The sequence below is a fragment of the Lepisosteus oculatus genome, chromosome 3, assembly GCF_040954835.1.
Source record: "Lepisosteus oculatus isolate fLepOcu1 chromosome 3, fLepOcu1.hap2, whole genome shotgun sequence".
NCBI classification, from domain to species: Eukaryota; Metazoa; Chordata; class Actinopteri; order Semionotiformes; family Lepisosteidae; genus Lepisosteus; species Lepisosteus oculatus.
The window spans coordinates 35,616,612-35,639,320 of NC_090698.1; the positions used below are offsets into that span (position 1 = coordinate 35,616,612).

The 22,709-nt window shown below is 36.8% G+C and overlaps 1 protein-coding gene across 1 annotated transcript in view; it reads left to right on the plus strand.

Annotated features, from left to right (window-relative positions):
• fras1 (Fraser extracellular matrix complex subunit 1) overlaps positions 1–22,709 on the plus strand; it is a 364,870-nt gene that overhangs the window by 235,021 nt on the left and 107,140 nt on the right. Inside the window, exons 31-35 of the mRNA XM_015364800.2 lie at positions 8,651–8,767; positions 9,078–9,192; positions 9,780–9,917; positions 10,354–10,386; positions 16,278–16,409. Coding sequence (XP_015220286.2) covers positions 8,651–8,767; positions 9,078–9,192; positions 9,780–9,917; positions 10,354–10,386; positions 16,278–16,409 — 535 coding nt within the window. The remainder of the gene's footprint in view (positions 1–8,650; positions 8,768–9,077; positions 9,193–9,779; positions 9,918–10,353; positions 10,387–16,277; positions 16,410–22,709) is intronic.

Here is a 22,709-nt window from a genome sequence, read left to right on the forward strand (position 1 = left end):
CCCTGGTAATCTATCTACCTTAATACCTACCAATTTATCAAAAACTAGACTGACTATCTGAGAATAGTCACAATAGTTTGTGCACTAACGCCCATGTTTGCTACTAAATCCATATAAGCCTCTCTTACAGCATTACAATACTTGCCTTTTCCATATGTGCTAATATCGTGACTCACTATCCTGCCTATGTCTGTTTTCAAGCCTTCATATTCTCCCTGCCAGAACTGTACCTCCTCATTCAGGTCCCTCACCCTATGTGCTAAATCTGCTTCAGAATCACATTTCCTTTTATAATACGCAAACTTCTGCAATTCCTTTTTTTTGTATATCTAAGCTTTTCCAACTGTTCTTGCAATTCATCAATACTCTTCTCTAGCTGTGCCTTTTCCTTCTCTTACTCACTTTTCTCCAGTTCATTCAAAATGACTACCTGCTCACACTCCACAGATTTTTGCTCAAGTGTCTGAATTTTACTATCCCTGCATCTAAGCCTTTTATTCACATTCCTAACACTTCCATGCCCTAACTTTTCATTTGCCTTGCTTAATTTATTTGAGAGAGCTTGAATTTCATTTTCAGCCTTATAAAGCCCTCTTCTCTTTTTTTTCTTGTCTAACCTAGCTATTTCATCATCTAGCTTCCTGCATTCTTCCATTAAACTATGCACGTTTTTAAACTGTGCTCCTAATTCACTAACTACCTCATTAGTGCACTTTACATCACAAGCAGAGCTAGTGCTAGCTGTTTGCTGTGCATCTTCTGTAGCTGAAATTTCACTGCTCTCCTTTCTTACAAGGGGCGGTCCAAATCTTCCCTTTCACTTTTTCTTAAGCGGGATTTCTTATTAATGATCCTCTGTACATACAAACTTATCATTTGCTGAAAATATTCTTTTTCCTGTTCATTTCTTAAACCTAGGTCGAAATTATGATTTAAGATTTGTTTCCTATTTGAGTTTTTGGCTCTGGAAAATTTGTAGATCTCCATCATCGGTGTTTGTCAAGATTTTAACATCTAGTTTTTGTATTCATTCAAATTTTAACTCTACATCTATCCCTAATTACCCTTACCACCAGGGCACACAAGCGTTTTCTCCAGATTCATTTTTTTTTCTTTCTCAGGGTCTCTCTCATTCGCTGCGGCTTGGCACCAGCACCTTCCCGCCTCCATAACTAAAATGCCAAATAGGATTGGCTTAAGCGACATACACAGTCGTGTAACTGACAGTTTGAGGTAGCCTATTGTGTAGATTTCGCTTTGTTGCTGACAGGTTAAGCTTTCGAAACTCAGCCCCAAAGTCATGTGACTGATTTTGAATTCTGTTTCATTGGTTAAATGCAATGATCACAAGCACCACCATGGTAACTGGGATGTGTAGTTTTTAATTCAGTTTGAATTATAACTGTACGTACTGTCTTCATATTTGGCGAGGGCTTTAAAGAGAGGGCGCGCCAAAACTTTTCGGTGCCGTCGTCTCCGCTTTAAAGGTACCCGCGTCGCGGAAGAATTTGACCTCAGAACGTTTGACCAGCGTAGTAACAGACAAATAAGTTCTAGAAACTGAGATGAAGTTTAAACAAGTTTATTGCATGCAAGGAACAATAAGACCAAAGTATTGTTCGAAATATACAAATGCCATTCAAAATGACCGACAGGGGCACTCGTGGTGCATTGGTCGGTAGTGAAAAGATTTAATCATTTAATGTCTTTACTGTGCACATTTTAATCCGCTTAGTATTGAATATTTATATGGAATTTTACCACTAAAGGGAAATTTTAGTAGCTGAGCATAAAAAGAATAGGAGCATAACGCATCTGAAGGTCATAAACGATATTAATTTAGGAACATAAACATATTATGTAAACTGTATATTGCTGGCCTTGGTATTTTAAAGAAAAATACACACCAGTATTCCATTTCTCCCTAAACATTTTAAGCATCAAAGTCTTACATTTGGTTATTTCTGAAACGTTTTTACGTGCTCTTTGCTCCTTCTGACCATGTTACGTTTATACAGTATTCAGTACTTTGTGAGAAAAGTGATAGTTTTAAGCTTTTCTGCGAATACGCTCGATATCGGAGTAAACAAAAGCATACTTTTAGAATTTGATTAATAGGGAATATAATATGGAATCGCCTATCTAAAGAAATTAATTATTAATTAAGAAATTAACCCTGAGGTCGAGTGTTCAAACCCAGCTGTCACCATCAGTTTTCTTTTAACAAATAAACATTTATTTGAAAAACTAAAATACCAAATATTATTGGCATTGTATTGACAAAGATTTGGACAAAAGAATATTCGAGCGTGGTAAAAAAAATTGGCTTAAAAACGACATAGTGAAGGCTGTGTAAACAGCCACATGTATTTTTAAGGCACGTTTTCGTAACTCTAGGAGTTATTGTGAAAAAGCTACAGTCGTGCCAATTGTTATCGTTTTTATTATTAAAGACATTTTAGAAAAGTGTCATCTATACAAAAAAGTTGCATTTAATAACATCTGATATTAATATATTTACAGAGATAAGCTCTCTATTAAAGCTCAGATCAAACAGCAAGATCTCACAACTGGGACTGATCTGTGATCTGTGATGTGGTTGAGTTTGAATTGTGGTGCTCTAGTAGGCACAGTCTGTGCTGTCCTGAAAAAAACTCTTAAGCATACTGTAGTTTTTGTTAACACAAGTTTATCAGTGACCACGGGCATTTTTCCTCCCCCCTACATTCTCAGAGTAGAATAGAATTTATTATTAGCACAATTTATTACAGTGCTAAATTTTATATTATTGATTACTAATAGTTTAGGTGGGTAGCTGCGTCAGCATGCGTAGGCTGCAAAGGAACAAGTAATAGGTTTATTCCGTGCTGAAAAAAAGAAGAAAGAGAACACAACGTTTCGGCCGTGGAGCCTTCTTCAGGTGTCTGAAGAAGGCTTCAGTGACACCTGAAGAAGGCTCCACGGCCGAAACGTTGTGTTCTCTTTCTTCTTTTTTTCAGCATGGAATAAACCTATTACTTGTTCCTTTACTAATAGTTTATGCTAACACTTAACTTTCTTAATGCGAGAAATGCTGCTCAATACGGCTTCATGCGAAAAACCTGTATATCACTATAGGAAGCATAACAGCGTAGCCTCCAATTACCCAGACCACAAAACAAAGGAATAAATGTTAAATGAAGTGTTAAAAGAAAACTGAGGACATAAAGAAAGGGTTTCAGAAATCAAACAAGGCTTTATTCCTTTCGCCCGTCAGGAGACATTAGAAGCTTGCCACACCCGGACTGTTACAGTAACACATTAGCAAGTTAAAGCAATTACGTTGAAAAGCTGGGCATAATAGTTTTCTTCCTTGATGTTCTGATCTGCAAGGCAGTTTGGGTGCGGTGAGTGTTTGTATTATATGAAACACACAATTGCGATTTTAATCAAGATGGGGGTAAGGGAGTCTTCTCTATGACACTCTCCCTTATAAAATTAACGTGAAACAAAACAAAAACTAAAAATAAGATACAATCTACAGACATTCACAACATAGATATATCATAAAACATTTACATATTGTGATATTGTGTGGATATTACCCCATCCACACACACCCCCACTGTCATGCCCCAAACTCTCCCTTGCAAACAACGTTACATTCCCGGAACCTCTGCTTCCCAATGTCATCCCTGATTGAACCCAGCACATTCTCACATGCATCAGATTCCTCAAATTCTCACTTCCTAACCAATCATCTAATCACACCCCTTTCCTTTCAGTATCTAAACCCCCTTCGCACACCTTCCCATGCTCACTATTGAGAAGCCTTTCTTAGTATTCTCCAGTGCGCGTTTCCAAACCTTTTGACTGATCTCCTGTTACGAATCTTCTGCTTCCGCCTCTTGACCTCGTCTTCTGGATTTTGTCTTTTGAATTGTTTTTGAATATCTCTCATTACCGGACCCTCTGCCTCCCTTATCGACCCAGCCTTTGGATTTTGTCTTTTGGATTGTCCCTTTGCTACTCTGCATCCTGTGGGATTCTGGTCATGCATAAGGATCCTCCTATTCCACGTATAGGTTCCCTGACCCCCACAGCCCCATCTGCACATACCCCCACAGCCCCATCCGCAGATACCCCACAACCCCATCCACACTGCACCGTGCCCGGCCACCACTGCGTCACACCACACAGCTGCCAGCGCACCTCACCGTGCCCGGCCACCACTGCGTCACATCACACAGCTCCCAGCACACTGCACCGTGCCAGGCTACCACTGCGTCACACAGCTGCCAGCTCAATGCACCGTGCCCGGCCATCACTGCGTCACACCACACAGCTGCCAGCGCACCTCACCGTGCCCGGCCACCACTGCATCATACCACACAGCTGCCAGCGCACCTCACCGTGCCCGGCCACCACTGCGTCACACCACACAGCTGCCAGCACACTGCACCATGCCCGGCCACCACTGCATTATACCACACAGCTGCCAGCGCACCGCACTGTGCCCGGCCACCACTGTGTTACACAGCTGCCAGCTCACCTCACCGTGCCCGGCCACCACTGAGTCACACCGCACAGCTCCCAGCACACTGCACCGTGCCCGGCCACCACTGCGTCACACCACACAGCTGCCAACACACTGCACCGTGCCAGGCCATCACTGCGTCACACAGCTGCCAGCTCACTGCACCATGCCCAGCCACCACTGCGTCACACCACACAGCTGCCAGCACACCTCACCGTGCCCGGCCACCACTGTGTCACACCACACAGCTGCCAGCACACCTCACCGTGCCAGGCCACCACTGTGTCACACCACACAGCTGCCAGCTTACCTCACAGTGCCCGGCCACCACTGCGTCACACCACACAGCTGCCAGCGTACCTCACCGTGCCAGGCCACCACTACGTCACACCACACAGCTTAAGCACTGTAATAAATTGTGCTAATAATACATTCTTGAGGAAAAATGCCCGTAGTCTTTTCACTGATAAACTACAGTAATGCTTTCAGCTCAGCCAGTGGACTGATAACAGATCAGTCCCAGTGTGTGAGATCTTGCCGTTTGATCGGTGCTTGATCTTTGATCTGAACTTTAATAGAGAGCTTATCTCTGTAAATATATTAATATTGAGTGGTATTAAATTGTATAAAGCTGTATTTATTTGATACCACTTGATAGTTATATTAATAGAGATAAGAATTCAAGTTGATACTGTTAAGACTTTGAATTATTTTAAACTGTATTACAGCATTGTAAGCATTGTACACATGCTTAAAAGAGAAGAGAGAAAACGCAAAGTTTCGGCTGTGAAGTCTTCTTCAGGTGTGAGGGTTTTCTACTCAAAATGAAACACTAAAATGTAATTTAGGCTCTGAATGGGTTCAACTATGATTTGGGCTTACTTGCCCTCACACCTGAAGAAGGATTCACAGCCGAAACATTGCAGTATCGTATTGCAGTAAATGTTTATATTGTAACGCATACGGCCTCCGTTGCTTGTTTTTTTTTTTGTGCCTCCATTGCTTGTGAGAGCCGGCTTACCAGCACGGTGACATCACTGCCCTTCCCTGTAGATAACAATGGGAGTTCCCAATTTGACTCAAGAGGCTGGGTCCCTGTTGAGTGATGCCGGAGGCCTGGGTTCGAGTCCCCGACATTAGGGGGCTGACCTAATGCGGCAGCAGCGAGGGTGCCCATGTGAACCCTGTAGTGTTACAACATCATTATATCTAATTTTTTATTTATTTTTGAAAAATTAAAAAAAACGTTTGCCTAGCCTAAGAGGGGAGGTCTGCTCTCATTGACAGCTGACACTCCTTCATACACTCAAGCGAAAAATTAATAATGCCAATGTAAACGTTGCATTTACAATTTGGTGATAATAAAAATGTTAAGTTTTCTCAAGCTTTCTCAGTCAAGTATATTAATTTACCTAGGGAGCTATGTAAACATGCGTAGGCAGCAAAAGATCAGCTAAACTGGGAAGATGCGACACTGAAGATATTATTAATAACCTTTTAAATCTGAGGGGAGATCTAAAGGGATCCACACGATAGAGTTCAAGTTCTAGTTCAAGTTTATTGTCATTATAGTCATATACAGGTATATGGTATAACGAAATGCTATTTAGCTAGCTCTCGGACATAAGTAGTACAAAGAAAAAAACAACAAAAGGCAATGTGCAAAACAATAAAAAGGGAACAGGTTATGTGCAAAAACATGCATCAACAGAATTAAATAAAGGGATAGAAATGATGAGCTTTTGACATGTATGGTAGAGATAGATTTTCAGTGTGTGTTTGGGTTTTTGGTAAGAAAGAAGGCACTGTGAGGTTCAGATCATAGGTGAAAGATGAGGTGAGAGTGAGAGAGGCTGGGAGTTTAATAGTTTGATAGTGTGAGGGTAAAAACTGGTTCCTGCTACTGGAACGATTCAGAGGGAAAGACGGTGACTATTCATTGTTATTAAAAAATGACTTAGATTTGAACATATTGTGATATTTAGAAATATAAAAAAGTCAATTAATTGTCCATAATATTGCTATTTTAGTTTTTCGAAGAAATGTTTGTTAAAAGAAAACTTGTGGCGCTAGGTGGATTTGAACAGCTGACCTCTCGCTTGACACATGACAAGTGGTGAAACAGCTGTACACATATCAATAGATACTGTATGTGTATATACTACTGTTTGTGTTCCAGTACATGGATATAATTATATCGTTATTAAGTTTTTTAGATACGCGATTCCATATTATATTCCCTATTAATTCTAAAAAGTATGCTTGTTTACTCCGGTATCGAGCGTATTCGCAGAAAAGCTTAAAACTATCACTTTTCTCACAAAGTACTGTATACTGTATAAACGTCCAGTGACATGGTCAGAAGGAGCAAGGAGCACGTAAAAACGTTTCCGAAATAACCACATGTAAGACTTTGATGCTTAAAATGTTTAGGGAGAAATGGAATACTGGTGTGTATTTTTTCTTTAAAATAGGAAGACCAGCCATATACAGTACAGTTTACATACAGTAATATGTTTATGTTCCTCAATATATTTTATGAGCATGTGAAAGGCATGGTGAATTGGAGATTTGAAAGAAGTACTTTGTATGATTGGAAACAAATGCATGATTGGATCAACGAAATGCTGTGGTGTTACTTTTTGTCAATAAAAAAATAAAGTCTTTTCATTTACAAAGATGGTCAATGAAAAAATAAAATATTTTCGTGTACAAAGACGGTTACAAAGAATGTGGACCAGGGTAATACTTTGAGTTTACAGCTTGTCCAAGGTCATTCATTATTAATACTATTAGTAATATCTTCGGGAAAGACTTTGATGGCAACAGCTCAAATGCTGTACATGAGAGGTTGAGCTTTATTAGCTCCACCTGGCGGTAATTCCGATACTATTATCTTTCTTGCGGTATTATACGGTAACCTGTGTTATACCGCGACACTCCCACCGCGTTTTAACATGGTATAACCCACTCATTTTGAATGGCTGCATCTGTAGGTACAAAACTTTCAGTTTATATAGCAAATTTCAGCCGCTTCTGATGCAACTTGTTACCATGGTAATCAAGGGGGCACCTGTGTTTGGACATTCCCAACACTTTTAATGGTCGGTTTTATCTTTTCTTAGTTAGGGAGACTCTATCTTGCACTTGGAATTTCATATAGATTAAATTCCATCCCAGCCATAACTCAAAAGGTGCCTAAGCATTAAATGTCTTGTGCCACAAGAAGTCTTTGTGCAGAAAGAAGTCAGTTAACCCCCTTTTTACATCTTATATCTTTCTTCAAGTAGACATTACAACATGTACATATCTGACTTTAAAAAACTTCTGCATGCACCTTCGAACTGAAATCTCAAGATGTTGCATTATAATAAATAAGTTATTTGTACAACTCAGAGTGATTTGTTTCAAATTGTTTTTGATTTACAAACAGGTTCTAATAATTTTAGAGTAAAACTAGGTTTAGTTAAAGAATAATTACTTACAGTAATTGCATTTTAAACCTAATTTTAAGGGTTGAGGGATCTACATTCATCTCTTACTAAATCTGCTCTGTCATTTGCTGGCTTCATATTTTCATCAAGGGACCCAGAGATGTTAATCAGCATAGCAGTGCTAAAATAATTTAATGGAAAAGTATTGGCAAATATTATTACGGTATATACTCAGTCTGCTATTAATATTTTGAATTATTAATGAATAATAATACTTGTTATACAGGAGATGGTGGATTCACTGAAACAAAAGCTTTTGCTGGCTTAAATTTTCATATAAAAGCAATAGCCTTTTTTTGTAAACTTTTCAGCACTTTATCTAGCCACTGGTGTACAAGAAATGTTCATTTTCATATTGATGTCTTTGATAATAATAGCCAGTGCATTGTCATGATCTAAATGGCAGTTAATCTCTTGTTTTTCCTGTTTAAATATCTTCTATATTATAGTTCAAAGTTACAGTTAGGCTTCAATTACAATATTTTAGCTTGTGGGTTTAAAAGTCCAATTATTTTCCTCTTCTATGAAACCTATGACATTATTTAAAGGTATAGATAGTTATTCTAAACTTATTTGTCATGATCATGATAGCACAAATAGAGACTACTACCAGAAAATTAATACTGTTCTGCTGTACCAGATATCAAGAGGGGGATCCACACAAGCACTCAACAAAACTCAGACTTTAAGGATCAGGGTAATGCCCCATTCTTCACAGTTTCCTCAGCTCGATCCAGGTTCTGCTCTACAGATAACAGTAAGAAAAGACTTGTCTGATCTGTAAATAATATGTACAACTAAAGTACTACCCTCTACAATAGAACATGTTAAAGCTTAGTTTGCAGCATGATATCTGCATAAGTCAGTAGAGCTAAACATATTTGCTAAAAGTTTAATATTATCCGTATTACTTGTCTTTATTAGAAAGTATTATATTACAGCATTAAATTTGTACACCAACTTATTTTTGTGTAATTTAATAGCATGGTATGTTTTTTTTGCATGTGGTTATAGTCTGACGTATCTAAAGTCTGTTAAAATCTTTCTTCGTTTTTTTTTTCATCTAGGCTTTTGAAGATCACGTGACAGTTTTAGGGCCCTCTGCACTCTCCTTTGTGGATACAGGGACCCCCAGTGAAAAATTCATTTACAATATCACTAAACCACTGGCACAGGGAGAAGGTATAAGCACAGCTCCATCATGCAGATCAATGAATAGGAGGCTTCCGGAAAACATGCAAGAGACAATGAGCACATAGTAGTAACTTACAAGTATGAGCATACTTTCTGACTAAAAAAAATGGAAAAAAGCAGTGCAGTACAGTGTATACTATTTTGATATTTTTTATAGGAATTATGAATGTGGAAGAGTGAGTGATGATGGTGATTCTTTTTGACTAAAATCCCCAGAATAACTACTCATTCTCAGAGGGTCATAATTCCGCATTTCAAGTAGGACCCTGCTGTGTACATTTGATTCAAGAACTTTATTGAGATTTCTCCAGTAAATCTTTTAAAGAGATTGAAGTCTGATTGTGTTTGCAGCCCAATATATTAGCTATAAGTTGGGGAATTTAATTGTGTGTGGCTTGATAAATCAGCATTAGGTTCTTGTACGTTAAATACTTTAGTATTGTATCTTTCTTAAATCATTACTTTAAGATTACTAGCACAATTTACACATTGATTTCACATTAATATGATTCATCTAAACAATAGTAAAGATTACAAAAGAGGTTGATGTTTTATTGCTGTCACATTCCATTTAGGTACTATAGAACACCAAGACAGACCCTACATCCCAGTACAGTTCTTTACACAGGCTGACATCAACCAAGGCAAGATCCTGTACCGGCCACCTATGGCCCCATCTCATCTGCGAGAATTCTCCCTTTATTCCTTCTCTGGTGAGGGCCTTCTTATTTCTCTTATTTTTACAAATGAAAACATAAGGTCTTTAAATACAAATACAGCATAGTGCTGGTACTTTGTCAGTATACAGTCTTATGCCATACTAGCACTTCTTGGAATATTAAACGTATACATCTGTCTATGACTGATTCATACAGAAAATGTACTGTGTATTAGCTGTATTTTATTTGATTTCTGTATAAAACATTTATAAGCTCACTAATAAAAGGTTATAAAAAGATAAATAAATTACCACATAGCTACACTGTCAATTGCCTGTGTATGGATTTGGTGTGTTTTAAAAACAACATCAATGTTAACAAACATTGAATAACTAAGTAAATGAAGACAGTAAATCAACAGAATGTTGCTTGCATGTGTTAAGTGGCTGTAACTTTGCTCACTTTTGGTAAACATGTTTTATTCCTGCAGGTCTACCTGAGTCAGTGAACTTCCATTTCACAGGTATACCATCTCTGATCAATTCTCATAACTACCCAATAAATCTATTTCCAAAACAATTAAAAGTTCTCAATACAAAACTAACACTGTGTACTCAGCAAGTTAGTTGTTTTTAAATATTCTCCACAACAGAATAATAAGGACATCTACAGATGCAGCCATTCAAAACAAGCGGGCGATACCGCATTATTTTGCAGTGCGCTTTACGCAGTCTACCGCAAGTTACTTTAAATTCTCCTATAGTACCGCAAGTAAAATAATATCCGGAATTTCCGCAAGGTGGAGCTAATAAAGCTCAACCTCTCACGTTTGAGCTGTCGCCATCAAACTCTTTAACGAAGATATTACTAATAGTATTTATAATGAATGACCTTGGACAAGCTGTAAACTCAAAGTATTGCCCTGGTCCACATTCTTTTTTTCATTGACCATCTTTGTAAAAGTAACACCACAGCATTTCGCAATCACGCATTTGTTTCCAATCATGCAAAGTACAGTAATTTTTGAGAATCTTCGATTCACCATGCCTTTCACATGCTCATAAAAGAGATTGATTTAGGAACATAAACATATTACTGTATGCAAACTGTATTGTATACAGTATGTTTATGTATATTTAATGTCTTTACTCTGCCCGTTTAAGTATTGAATATTTATATGGAATTTTACCACTGAAGGGAAATCTTAGTAGCTGAGCATAAAAAGAATAGGAGCATACTGTAACGCATGTGAAGACCATAAACGATATTAATTTTGGAACATAAACATACAGTATATGGCCAGTCTCGGTACTTTAAAGAAAACATACACACCAGTATTCCATTTCTCACTAAACATTTTAAGCATCGAAGTCTTTAACTAACGTGATACCGGAGTCAACAAGCATACTTTTAGAATTTGATTAAAAGGGATATAATATGGAATCACATATCTAATGAAATTAATAACGATATAATTATATTCATGTACCGCAACACAATAATTGTACACGCTGTAAGATGTCTGTTGATAATGTTTTGTAGGGTTTTTTCAGCACTCCTCATGCGACCTCGCCGGTGGCGCTGTGGGTTAGGTTCCCGACTACCATCTCACACGCTGGGTGTTTGAATCCTGCTGGAGCCATGACTTCTTTTTTTAACAAACATTTCTTTGAAAAAATAAAACGTTTCCCTGGCTCAGAGATTAAATAAAACTTCACTCGCACCAAACAAATTTATATTTCTAAATATCACAACATGATCGAATTTAAGTCATTTTAATGATATAGTCACCTATGCATTACAATATAAACATTTATATTGATTTAAATCGCCTTTATTTAAAACCCATAAATGAAGCTGATACTGTTTAGACTTTTAATTATTTAAAACTGTATTACAGCAGCACAATGCACAATGCAACGTAAATCGCTATCTTTGTCTTCTGCGTAATAATGTTTACCTCTCTGTCCAGCAAATTAACAATAGTAATAATAATGAACTTTATTGTATATGGCGCCTTTAAAGGTGGCTCCTCAAAGCGGTTTACAGGATAAAAACAATAACAACAATACTGATAGGCTGGGCAAACGATTTTTTTTTTAAAGAAATACAAAATGAGATATAATGATGTGTTCCGGCTTAGACATTAACGAAGAGCATAACACGTGGGTGGCGTAGTGGTTGGCTCTGGCTTTCCCATCTACTGTATACTGTATACTGTATACACTGCAAGTACAACCCCCCTCTCTGCGGGAGTGCTGGCTGTGATGAATTAAACCAGTTTCAAAGTAGAAGGGGGCGAGATTTCCAGCGAAAGACACCTCCCCCCTCCAAAACCAAGTAAGTACAGTACTTACTAGTTAAGAAAGCTAGGCTCCTCAATGAAATCGCTTTAACATGCTAACGCGTTGGTGTAACAGTCCAGGCGTGGCAAGCTTCTAATGTCAACCCGACTACGGCGAAAGGAACCCTTCTTTCACTGGAAGACAATGAACATATTCAAGCCCTAAAAAAATTAATAGCAGACATGGTTTACATAAAATACATTTTTCCAAGAAAGTTTAGCCTTTGTCACTAATGAAACCACTAAATAAAGACATAAATATAGAAATCTTAAGATTTTAAAAATATATGACTTTGCTCAAATTTATTTAAAAATAAAAACGAATACAAACACCAGTGGAGAGAGAGAACAGGGGAGGGGTGTTGGTTTTGCATAAGGGGCAGGGCTATTGAAATGAGGTCTATTTGGGAATGTGGAGTTACATGTTCTGGCTGTTTGTGAATTATCGTTGTTGAGTATGGAGTGTTGAGGTATTGATTTTGTGTAATGCTTTATGTTGAAAATTGGGGTGGATTTTGTTTATGATAAAGAGGATAACCTGGGATGGGAGGAGGGTTTGGTTTTGCATAAGGGGCGGGATTATCATATCACCCTGCAACTCACAACTGGCAACCCAGTGAAGCATGCAGGTGTGAGCCTGGTCAGTACCTGGATGGGAGACCTCCTGGGAAAAACTAAGGTTGCTGCTGGAAGAAGTGTTAGTGGGGCCAGCAGGGGACGCTCACCCTGTGGTCCACGTGGGTCCTAATGCCCCAGTATAGTGATGGGGACACTATACTGTAAACAGGTGCCGTCCTTCGGATGAGACGTAAAACCGAGGTCCTGACTCTCTGTGGTCATTAAAAATCTCAGGGCGTTTCTCGAAAAGAGTAAGGGTTTAACCCCGGCGTCCTGGCCAAATTTCCCATTGGCCCTTACCAATCATGGCCTCCTAATAATCCCCATTTATTAATTGGCTTCATTACTCTCTGCTCCCCTCCCCACTAATAGCTGATGTGTGGTGAGCGTTCTGGCCCACTATGGCTGCCGTCGAATCATTCAGGTGGATGCTGCACATTGGTGGTGGTGGAGGGGAGTCCCCATTACCTGTAAAGCACTTTGAGTGGAGTGTCCAGAAAAGCGCTATATAAGTGTAAGCAATTATTATTAATTATTTTTATTTACAATTTGTTGAACATAAAAATGTAAAGTTCTCTAAAGCTTTCTCAGTCAAGAATGAGAATTCATGTAGGGAGCTGTGTAAGCATGCATAGGCTGCAAAAGATCAGCTTAAGAGGCAAGAAAAAGCTTTCAAAGAAAACAATGTTTCAGGTGTGAAGAATGAAATTAAATTCAATTGCAGCCTAAACCAATCCCCACACACCCTGCCCTCACTGCGACTGGAATATACACAAACTAAGCACTAAAAGTTTTATAGTAGATGATCAGGGGTTTTGCAGACGTAGAAATAGTACGTAATTCTGGCTTTATGTACTCACACATGGGATTCGATGAATTCAAAACATTTTTTTTTAAACTGCACCAGGTACTAGATCTTGTTTATATTAAAGATATTAAAGTGATATTAAAATATCACTGTGCAGTGGTGGACTGTTAGTGGGCAGTGCACTATTTTGTCAGCAACCTGCTAATCTGTTTAACACCTGTAGAAAACATTATTTCATTTCTGTACAGAATGCATGTTGCGTTTAGAAAATTAAAGTCTTTCAAATGTTTAATTAAGAAGTAAAAAGAACTTACTGCTTACACAAAGACTCAAACTATAGTATGAAAAAAAGAGTATTAAGAAAAAACAGGACATTTGATTGCTGGTTGCCTTATATTTATTTTTAAAAATTAAATAATATACAATTACGTGTTCCTGCCTAATTTAAACATTACGTGACTTCAAAATCTGTAAAAAATGGTTTACATAAAAGAAAGTCACCTTGCTTTTACAAGCAGCTCTGTTAGGCAGAGTTTGTGTAAACTTTTTCAGTGAAAAAAATGACCGCGTGCACTCCCTCACAATTCATCATGCGTGAATGAGTCAAATTAAAAATAAAACATGTTTACAGATTACGGTACAGTTGGGTATGGATGATTAGCAACACAGGGTCATTTTTATGATTTCTCTATTATTATTAAATCCCACAACTCGTTCACTTGTGGTTATTTTGGAAACATTTTGACATCCTATTAATTACATTGCTGTCGATATTGTAGCAATAGACAAAATGAAATGGTTGAAGTTTGTAATGTAGGGCGTTTCAAACAAGTTACATTTTGATAAAGGACAAATAAATGTATTTCCCACAAGCTATACTGTAGTGGCAGTACAGTAGCAGTTTGAAATTATTCATTGTTATTAATAAATCACTTAGCTTCGAACATGTTGTGATATTTAGAAATATCAAAAATGTCAATATATGGTCAATAGTGTCCATAATATTTGCTATTTTACTTTTTCAATTAAATGTTTATTTGTTAAAAGAAATCTTATGGTGACAGCTGGATTTGAACCCCCATCCTCCCACATGCAAGGCACACCCCCTAAGCCTTTACACCACACAAGTAATCACATTGTAATGAGTTAAATTGATGCAGACATTTACAAAGAAAGTATACTACTGTGATAATTTGAGCTATATGAATATAATTATATTGTTATTAATTTATTTAGATACGCGATTCAATATTATATTCCCTATTAATCAAATTCTAAAAACTATGCATTTTTTTACTGCGATAATAAACGATGAAACATTATAAATTTTTATAAAGTATATAAACTTAATGTAGTCAGAAGGAGCAAATAAAAACTTTTCCAAAATAACAACAGTATGTAACCGAATGAAAGACTTTGATGCTTCAAATGTTTAGGAAGAAAGTGGAATACTGGTGTGCATGTTTTATTTAAACTACCAATACTAGCCATATACAGTTTACATAATATGTTTATGTTCCTAAATTAATATCGTTTACGACCTTCAGACGTGTTATGCTCCTCTTATTTTTATGCTCAGCTACCAAAATTTCCCTTTAGTTATAAAATTCCAAATAAATATTCAATAGTGAGCAGATTAAAACATGCACAGTAAAGAGATTAAATGTTTAAATAATTTCAATAATAACCAGTGCACCATGAGTGACCCTGACGGTCATTTTGGCTAGCCAATCACGTACTGCGGTATGACACAGTGAACTCTAGATAATTTTGCGTGGTGCAGGGTTGTACCATGGATTTTGAATGGCTGCATTTGTATATGGATTGCTTGTAAAGTAAGGCCTTCATTAGAATTTCATAAGGATTGAAGTGAAAATCACATTTTCTCTTGGGATTTACACCAAGATAACTACTTGGGTTTGGGTCAAGAAAACTGTTCAGGTTTTGACTGAAGGACTTACATGGTTCTGTCAATGCAGTTTCACTAGGTGTTTGCTTTGAATAAGAAGCATTTGGTGTCCACGAAAGACTTCTTCCACAGTGTTACATTTAACAAATGTATATCATATATCTTATATATCGTGTATATACCCCATCATTATGATTCTTGGTTGGGTAGATTTTGAACCTGGAAGCCTGTTCTTTTGCTCAATCTTGTCAATAAATCAGTTATTTGTTGATAATTGTGTTTTTGTATTAGTGATGAGTTTTACCAATTGGGAACTTGACTGAGACAGAAGGTTTTTCACAGTGGTCTGTGGATTAAAAGATTCGCAAAACTATATTATGAACAGTGTGTCTTGCTCAAATTTATCCATACATGCCTGGTAAGCACTCTAGTATGTGTACATTTTAATAGGGTTCTACTGATCATAGAGATGTTAAACTAAACAGACCTTTTTTTGTAAATTAAATAAGTTTTCAAATTGCCTTTATGTGTTCAAAGAAGGTTCTGTTTTTTTAACTTCTTGTCTTCTTAAATTATTGTCTTCTTAAAAGATTTTTTCTGATTTATTACTCATATGACAATATTACCAATAATTCTGTTCTAACTGTCCATAAGACATCAATACTGTGCTTTCATTAAATTAAAGAATGTCAGATTGTGGTGGTTTGTGTTAATTCCTGTATAACGCTGTTTCAGTGTCGGATGGCGAGCACACTTCTCCTGAAATGGATTTAGCTATTTACCTGCTGTCACATCATCACCAGCCACCTGCATTTCAGATTAAAGACCCTTTCCTTGAAGTCAGTCTGGGAGGAAAAGCGTCTATAGGTAAGATGACTCCCCTTTTCTAAAAGTATGCTCTATAGGTTTATATCTTGTAATTCTTACGGAAGATATTATTTTGTGTTCTCAATAAGTATTATATATCATGAAATGTTTCATTAGCTGTATTGAATACATTTATGGGTGTTATCATAGTGATAAATTATATTAATATCCCTGAAGCAACATTACAAATTGTGAACATTACTATTATCAACTCTTTGGTTTGCAAAAATTGCTTCTCATGCTCCCATACTACCTTCTTTCTGGGATTGGTCTGAAAGAAATAGTATTGAGCCGTTATTTTGGTTTTACGTATTTATCTAAGCATAAAATGCAGAAATCTGGAATGAGTTTAATGTTTTATTAAGGGTGTAGTAGGAGATAACAAAGAGAGGTTTAGTAAATGTTTAATGTTAGTTCATCCTGATCGCTGCTTCAGTGCAAGCATATTATAAATGAAATCATGGAGATCAGGGAGTACTGAGGTCACATTGATTTTCTGTGAACCATTTGTTGGCCCAGAAATATGAGCAGGCAAGATGTACTGTATTACATAAAACTTACAGAGAGCTACATACAGATACATTACTTCTGACCTTCCACTCTAAAATACTAACATTGACCAACACAGAATCAGAGTTAAAAATTGATAGGAATGTCGACTTGGTTCGAATAGTTTGTTTCAAGTATTTGTATGTTCAGCTCAAAAACATTTCATGAAGAAACATGAAAGTTCCCCTGGACCCCCAGAATTGTTCAGGGGTAAGCTCCTAGAGGGATACTTTTTATTTCAACCTCCTCAGAAGTGGAAGGTTGATAAGAAGGTTCATAAAATGATTTATCATCCTATAATGAGTCTCTTAGACCCATTTAGCCCATGTCCGCTTGGAATTTCCACCCCTTAAACATTGTTATATCTCTACTGCAGAACATAGCAGGAGCCTGGTTCAGGTCTGAAATTGAAGCTAACTCAATTGGCTTTGAGTGTGAACAGTCAAATGTCTTATATTTCCTAATGTGTCCACTCAGCAGACAAACATATGAAAAAAACAGCAGGCGGAAATGTTGTTTTGGTCTTCAGAGGTCAGAATTTTCAATTCTAGGCCTGGAAATGTCCTGGGAAGGATTTGAAAACCTTGTTCTAGGTGACTACTAGCTTGGATAAAAATCTGGGACAAATTGAGTCTTAATCTGCTAGGGAGTCTTTATCTGCTGTTATGCCATGAAAAAAACCTCAGAGTTGCCTTCTGGTGTGAAAAAAGGAGCACTGGTAAGAAACTGTTAAAAAACCAATTGATTACCCCTTCTGAGTCAATGATTGACAGCTAAAAGGCAGGCGGAATGCAGCCTGAGGCTTCTAGACGAAGTCTTACCCCCCAAGGGCTCTGAATAGCTGAAAATACAATGAATGACAGTGCTTTTTACCAATCAGATCGCCTTATTTCTGGCAGTCCTGCTTCAAACATTTACTATAAAGTCAATAACGTTCAATAGCCTTCAGGTCTGGAGATAAGCTAGTCTAGGTTTCTGTGGATATATATCAAGCTTCAGAATAATGTAAAAACATGGTATATATATTTTTTGCTGGTTTTTGCTTTTGCTGGCTTTTTTTGTTTGGAAGTGCATCATCAGATAAAAAGTGACTTTGTTGTCGATCGTCTTGTTTTTTTTTTTAAATGCTTTATTGGTCAGTGCCTGAAGCTCTGCTGGGTCTCAGCTGCCTCTCTTTCAGTAATTGGGTTGTCCCATACTACTCTAGATCCGCTAATAGTCCCACTGAATAGCGGGATCATTGCAACTTACATTTTTCTACAAATATAAAACTTCCTTTTTGTGCCCAAATACCTGAAATATCTGAATCATCAATGAGGGATCCCAAGTGTCAATGTCCAAGGTCTGCTTGTAATGCTGTAGCTCACTGACTTCTTTCTTTTGCATTTCTTGCTATGGTTTCCTTCTATTTTCCTCCAAGGAAATTCCAGTGTTGCCTATACATATGGTCTCCACTCTGTTTGAGCTGCTATACAATTAGATTAGCCCTCACCCTCTGTACTTTACAATTGAAGTAATAGTGGTACCAGCAAAATTTTGTTTTCAGATAAGGGGCATTAATTAATAAAGACATTTCTAAATTCTGTTGTTAAATACCCCGCCATCATATTCCACCATCCTGGTGCTTTCACAAACCCTGCCCTTAAGGTTCTAGAATTCTTCTTCTTTTCATCTTCTAAATATAGTACTTTGTAATGGCACAACTGCTTATCACTGGTATGGTCAGCATGGTACCCATATTTTACTTAGCACCCGATCAGTGACTCAGATTCAGACATCCAGCTTTCTTTCACTACAGGCTAGTGTATAGCAATAAGCTTTATGTGATCACTACCTTTACATGATCAGACCCTTAACCTGACCACACACAAACCCGTAAAGATTTAGCCATTCAGAATGCAGTTAAAACCCCATAACCGGAGCTGCACTTTACCGCAGCATGTGATTTGCTGGCAACAGGGGGCACTTGTGATACATTAGGTGTTAGTGAAATGATTGCTGCATTTAATCTCTCTATAGTGCATGCTTAAATCTGCTTAATATGGAACATTAATATGGGGTTTTACAACTAAATTTTGGTAGCTGACCATAAAAATAACAGGGGCATAATGTCTATGAAATGTTGTCATAAATAAGTAATTTACAGATGCAGCAATTCAAAACAAGCAGGCGATACCACATTATTTTGCGGTGCGCTTGACGTGGTGTACCGCAAGTAACGGTATTAATACCATATAATCTCACATAGTACTGCATGATACTGCATGATACCGCAAGTAAAATAATAGTATCCGGAATTTCCGCAAGGTGTAGCTAATAAAGCTCAACCTCTCATGTTTGAGCTGTCGCCATCAAAGTCTTTACCGAAGATATTACTAATAGTATTAATAATGAATGACCTTGGACAAGCTGTAAACTCAAAGTATTGCCCTGGTCCACATTCTTTTTTTTCATTGACCATCTTTGTAAAAGTAACACCACAGCATTTCGATGATCCAATCACGCATTTGTTTCCAATCATGCAAAGTACAGTAATTTTTGAGACCCTCCGATTCACCATGCCTTTCACATGCTCATAAAAGATATTGATTTAGGAACATAAACATATTACTGTATGCAAAACTGTACTGTATACAGTATGAATATGTATATTTAATGTCTTTACTGTGCCCGTTTAATTATTGAATATTTATATGGAATTTTACCACTGAAGGGAAATCTTAGTAGCTGAGCATAAAAAGAATAGGAGCATAACACGTGTGAAGACCATAAACGATATTAATTTTGGAACATAAACATACAGTATTTCAGTATGTAAACTGTATATGGCTGGTCTCAGTACTTTAAAGAAAAAATACACATCAGTATTCCATTTCTCACTAAACATTTTAAGCATCAAAGTCTTTAACTAACATGTGAAATAACGTGTATAAAAAGTGGTAGTTTTAAGCTTTTTTGCGAATACGCTCGATACCGGAGTCAACAAGCATACTTTTAGAATTTGATTAATAGGGAATATAATAATATATTATATTTATATAATTATATTATATTTAGATACGCGATTCCATATTATATTCCCTATTAATCAAATTCTAAAAGTATGCTTGTCGACTCCGGTCGACTCAGGTATCGAGCGTATTCGCAGAACAGCTTAAAGCTACCACTTTTTTTACACATTATTTCACATGTTAGTTAAAGACTTCAATTCTTAAAATGTTTAGTGAGAAATTGGATACTGGTGTGTATTTTTTCTTTAAAGTACCGAGACCAGCCATATACTGTAATACTGTATGTTTATGTTCCAGAATTAATATCATTTATGGCCTTCACACGCATTATGCTCCTATTCTTTTTATGCTCAGCTACTGAGATTTCCCTTCAGCGGTAAAATTCCATATAAATATGCATTACTAAAATGGGCACAATAAAGATATTTAAATCTTTCTACAACCAACCAACGCACCACAAGTGCCCCTGTCGTTCAACCAATCATGTACCGTGGTATGATGCCTTATGATGACTTATGACGCGCGATGACGTGAGATGACATAGCCAAATGAGCGCAGTACGTGTTTGTGCCGCGCACTTTGAATGGCTGCATCTGTAGAATTATAACTTTATTATATGTACTGTATATGGCTGGTAGTGAGCAGAAAAGCAGAACTTTATTGTATGCATACAGGTGCACAGTATAGAATACAGTTCTGAATGTAGCTCAAACTGAATACAGCAGGGTTTCCCTTTTTATACAGTGAGAGTTACACTAATTCAGTCATATCAAAGAAGCCAAAACAATAGTAGATCTGGAGCTAATAAAGCTTAACCTCTCATGTACAGCATTTGAGCTGTGACCAGAGAACACCTGGTTTCGAATCCTGATCACTGCTGAGAAATGATCTTTATTCAATTAAGAATTTAAGTTGTATACTCTTTAGACTTTTAATTTTAAACTGTGTATTACAGCATGTTAATCATTAAACATTAAAAAGTTGGTATATTTTATAAAAGCAAGATTGCTGAGTTGGACAAAAGTACACAACCTACCACCTTTATCATAAATATTTTAATTATGCAGAAATATTTTATGCATCAAAGTCTTATGGAAGAAATTACTTATAGTATTAATAATGAATGACCTTGGACAAGCTGTAAACTCAAAGTATTACCCTGGTCCACATTCTTTGTAACCGTCTTTGTACACGAAAATATTTTATTTTTTCATTGACCATCTTTGTAAATGAAAAGACTTTATTTTTTTATTGACAAAAAGTAACACCACAGCATTTCGTTGATCCGATCACGTATTTGTTTCCAATCATACAAAGTAAGTTTTTAAAATCTCTGATTCACCATGCCTTTCACATGCTCATAAAAGCTATTAATTTAGGAACATAAACATATTATGTAAACCCTATATGGCTGGTATTGGTATTTTAAAGACAAAATACACACCAGTATTCCACTTTCTCCCCAAACATTTTAAGCAAGTCTTACATGTGGTTATTTTGGAAACGTTTTTATGTGCTCCTTTGGACCATATTATGTTTCTATACTTTGTGAAAAGTGATAGTGTTTTAACCTTTTCTGTGAATTCGCTCGTTATCGGCAGAAACAAAAGCGTACTAATTTGATTAACAGGGAATATAATATGGAATCGCGTATCTAAATAAATTAATAACGATATAATTATATTCATGTTCTGTCTGGCGGAATAAACTGAAGAGTTAATTGATGCGACATGGAAGATAGAATTAATAATGCAGTGCTTTCAGGCTCACATCTTGCCAGCTGGGGAATTGAACCTGGGCCTCCACTGTCACTCAACACAGAAGCAGCCAGTTAAGCTACAATGAGATCTGCTTTCAACCCTGATGGACCAGGTCCTTCATATTCATATGAAAATGATGTCACCGTGCCGGCAAACCCTCTTCAAAGTTTAACTAATTCAGAACCCCCTACATTACATAGTGGAGGCTATGGAGAAAAAAGCCCATTTGTTAAAACAAGTCTTATGGTGACAGCTGGGTTCGAACCTCCAACCTCCAATGTGTAATGCAAACACCTAAGCCATTATACAACATACATAATCACAGGTGGGTATGAAGATAATTATATTGTTATTAATTTCTTTAGATATGTGATTCCATATTATATTCCCTATTAATTAAATTCTAAAAAGTATGCATTTTTTTCTGGGATAACGAGCACAGATATTCAGGAAAGGTTAAAACATTCTAACTTTTTATGAAGTATATAAACTTAATATACTCAGAAGTAGCACGTAAAAACTTTTCCAAAATAACCACAGTATGTAACCGAATTAAAGACTTTGATGCTTAAAATGTTTAGTAAGAAAGTAGAATACTGGTGTGTATGTTTTATTGAAACTACCAGTACTAGCCATATACAGTTTACATAATATGTTTACGTTCCTGAATTAATATTGTTTATGACCTTCAGACGAGTTATGCTCCTCTTCTTTTTATGCTCATCTACTAAAATTTCCCTTTAGTTGTAAAATTCCATATAATTATTCAATATTAAGAGGATTAAAACATGCACAGTAAACAGATTAAATAATTAAATTGTTTCATTAACAACGAATGCACCACGAGTGCCCCTTTGGTCATTTTGGCCAGCCAGTCACGTACATACGGTACAACACGGTGAACTGTGAATAATTTCGCACAGTACAGGGTTGTACCATGCATTTTGAATGGCTGCATCTGTAGATACAGTGCCTTGCGA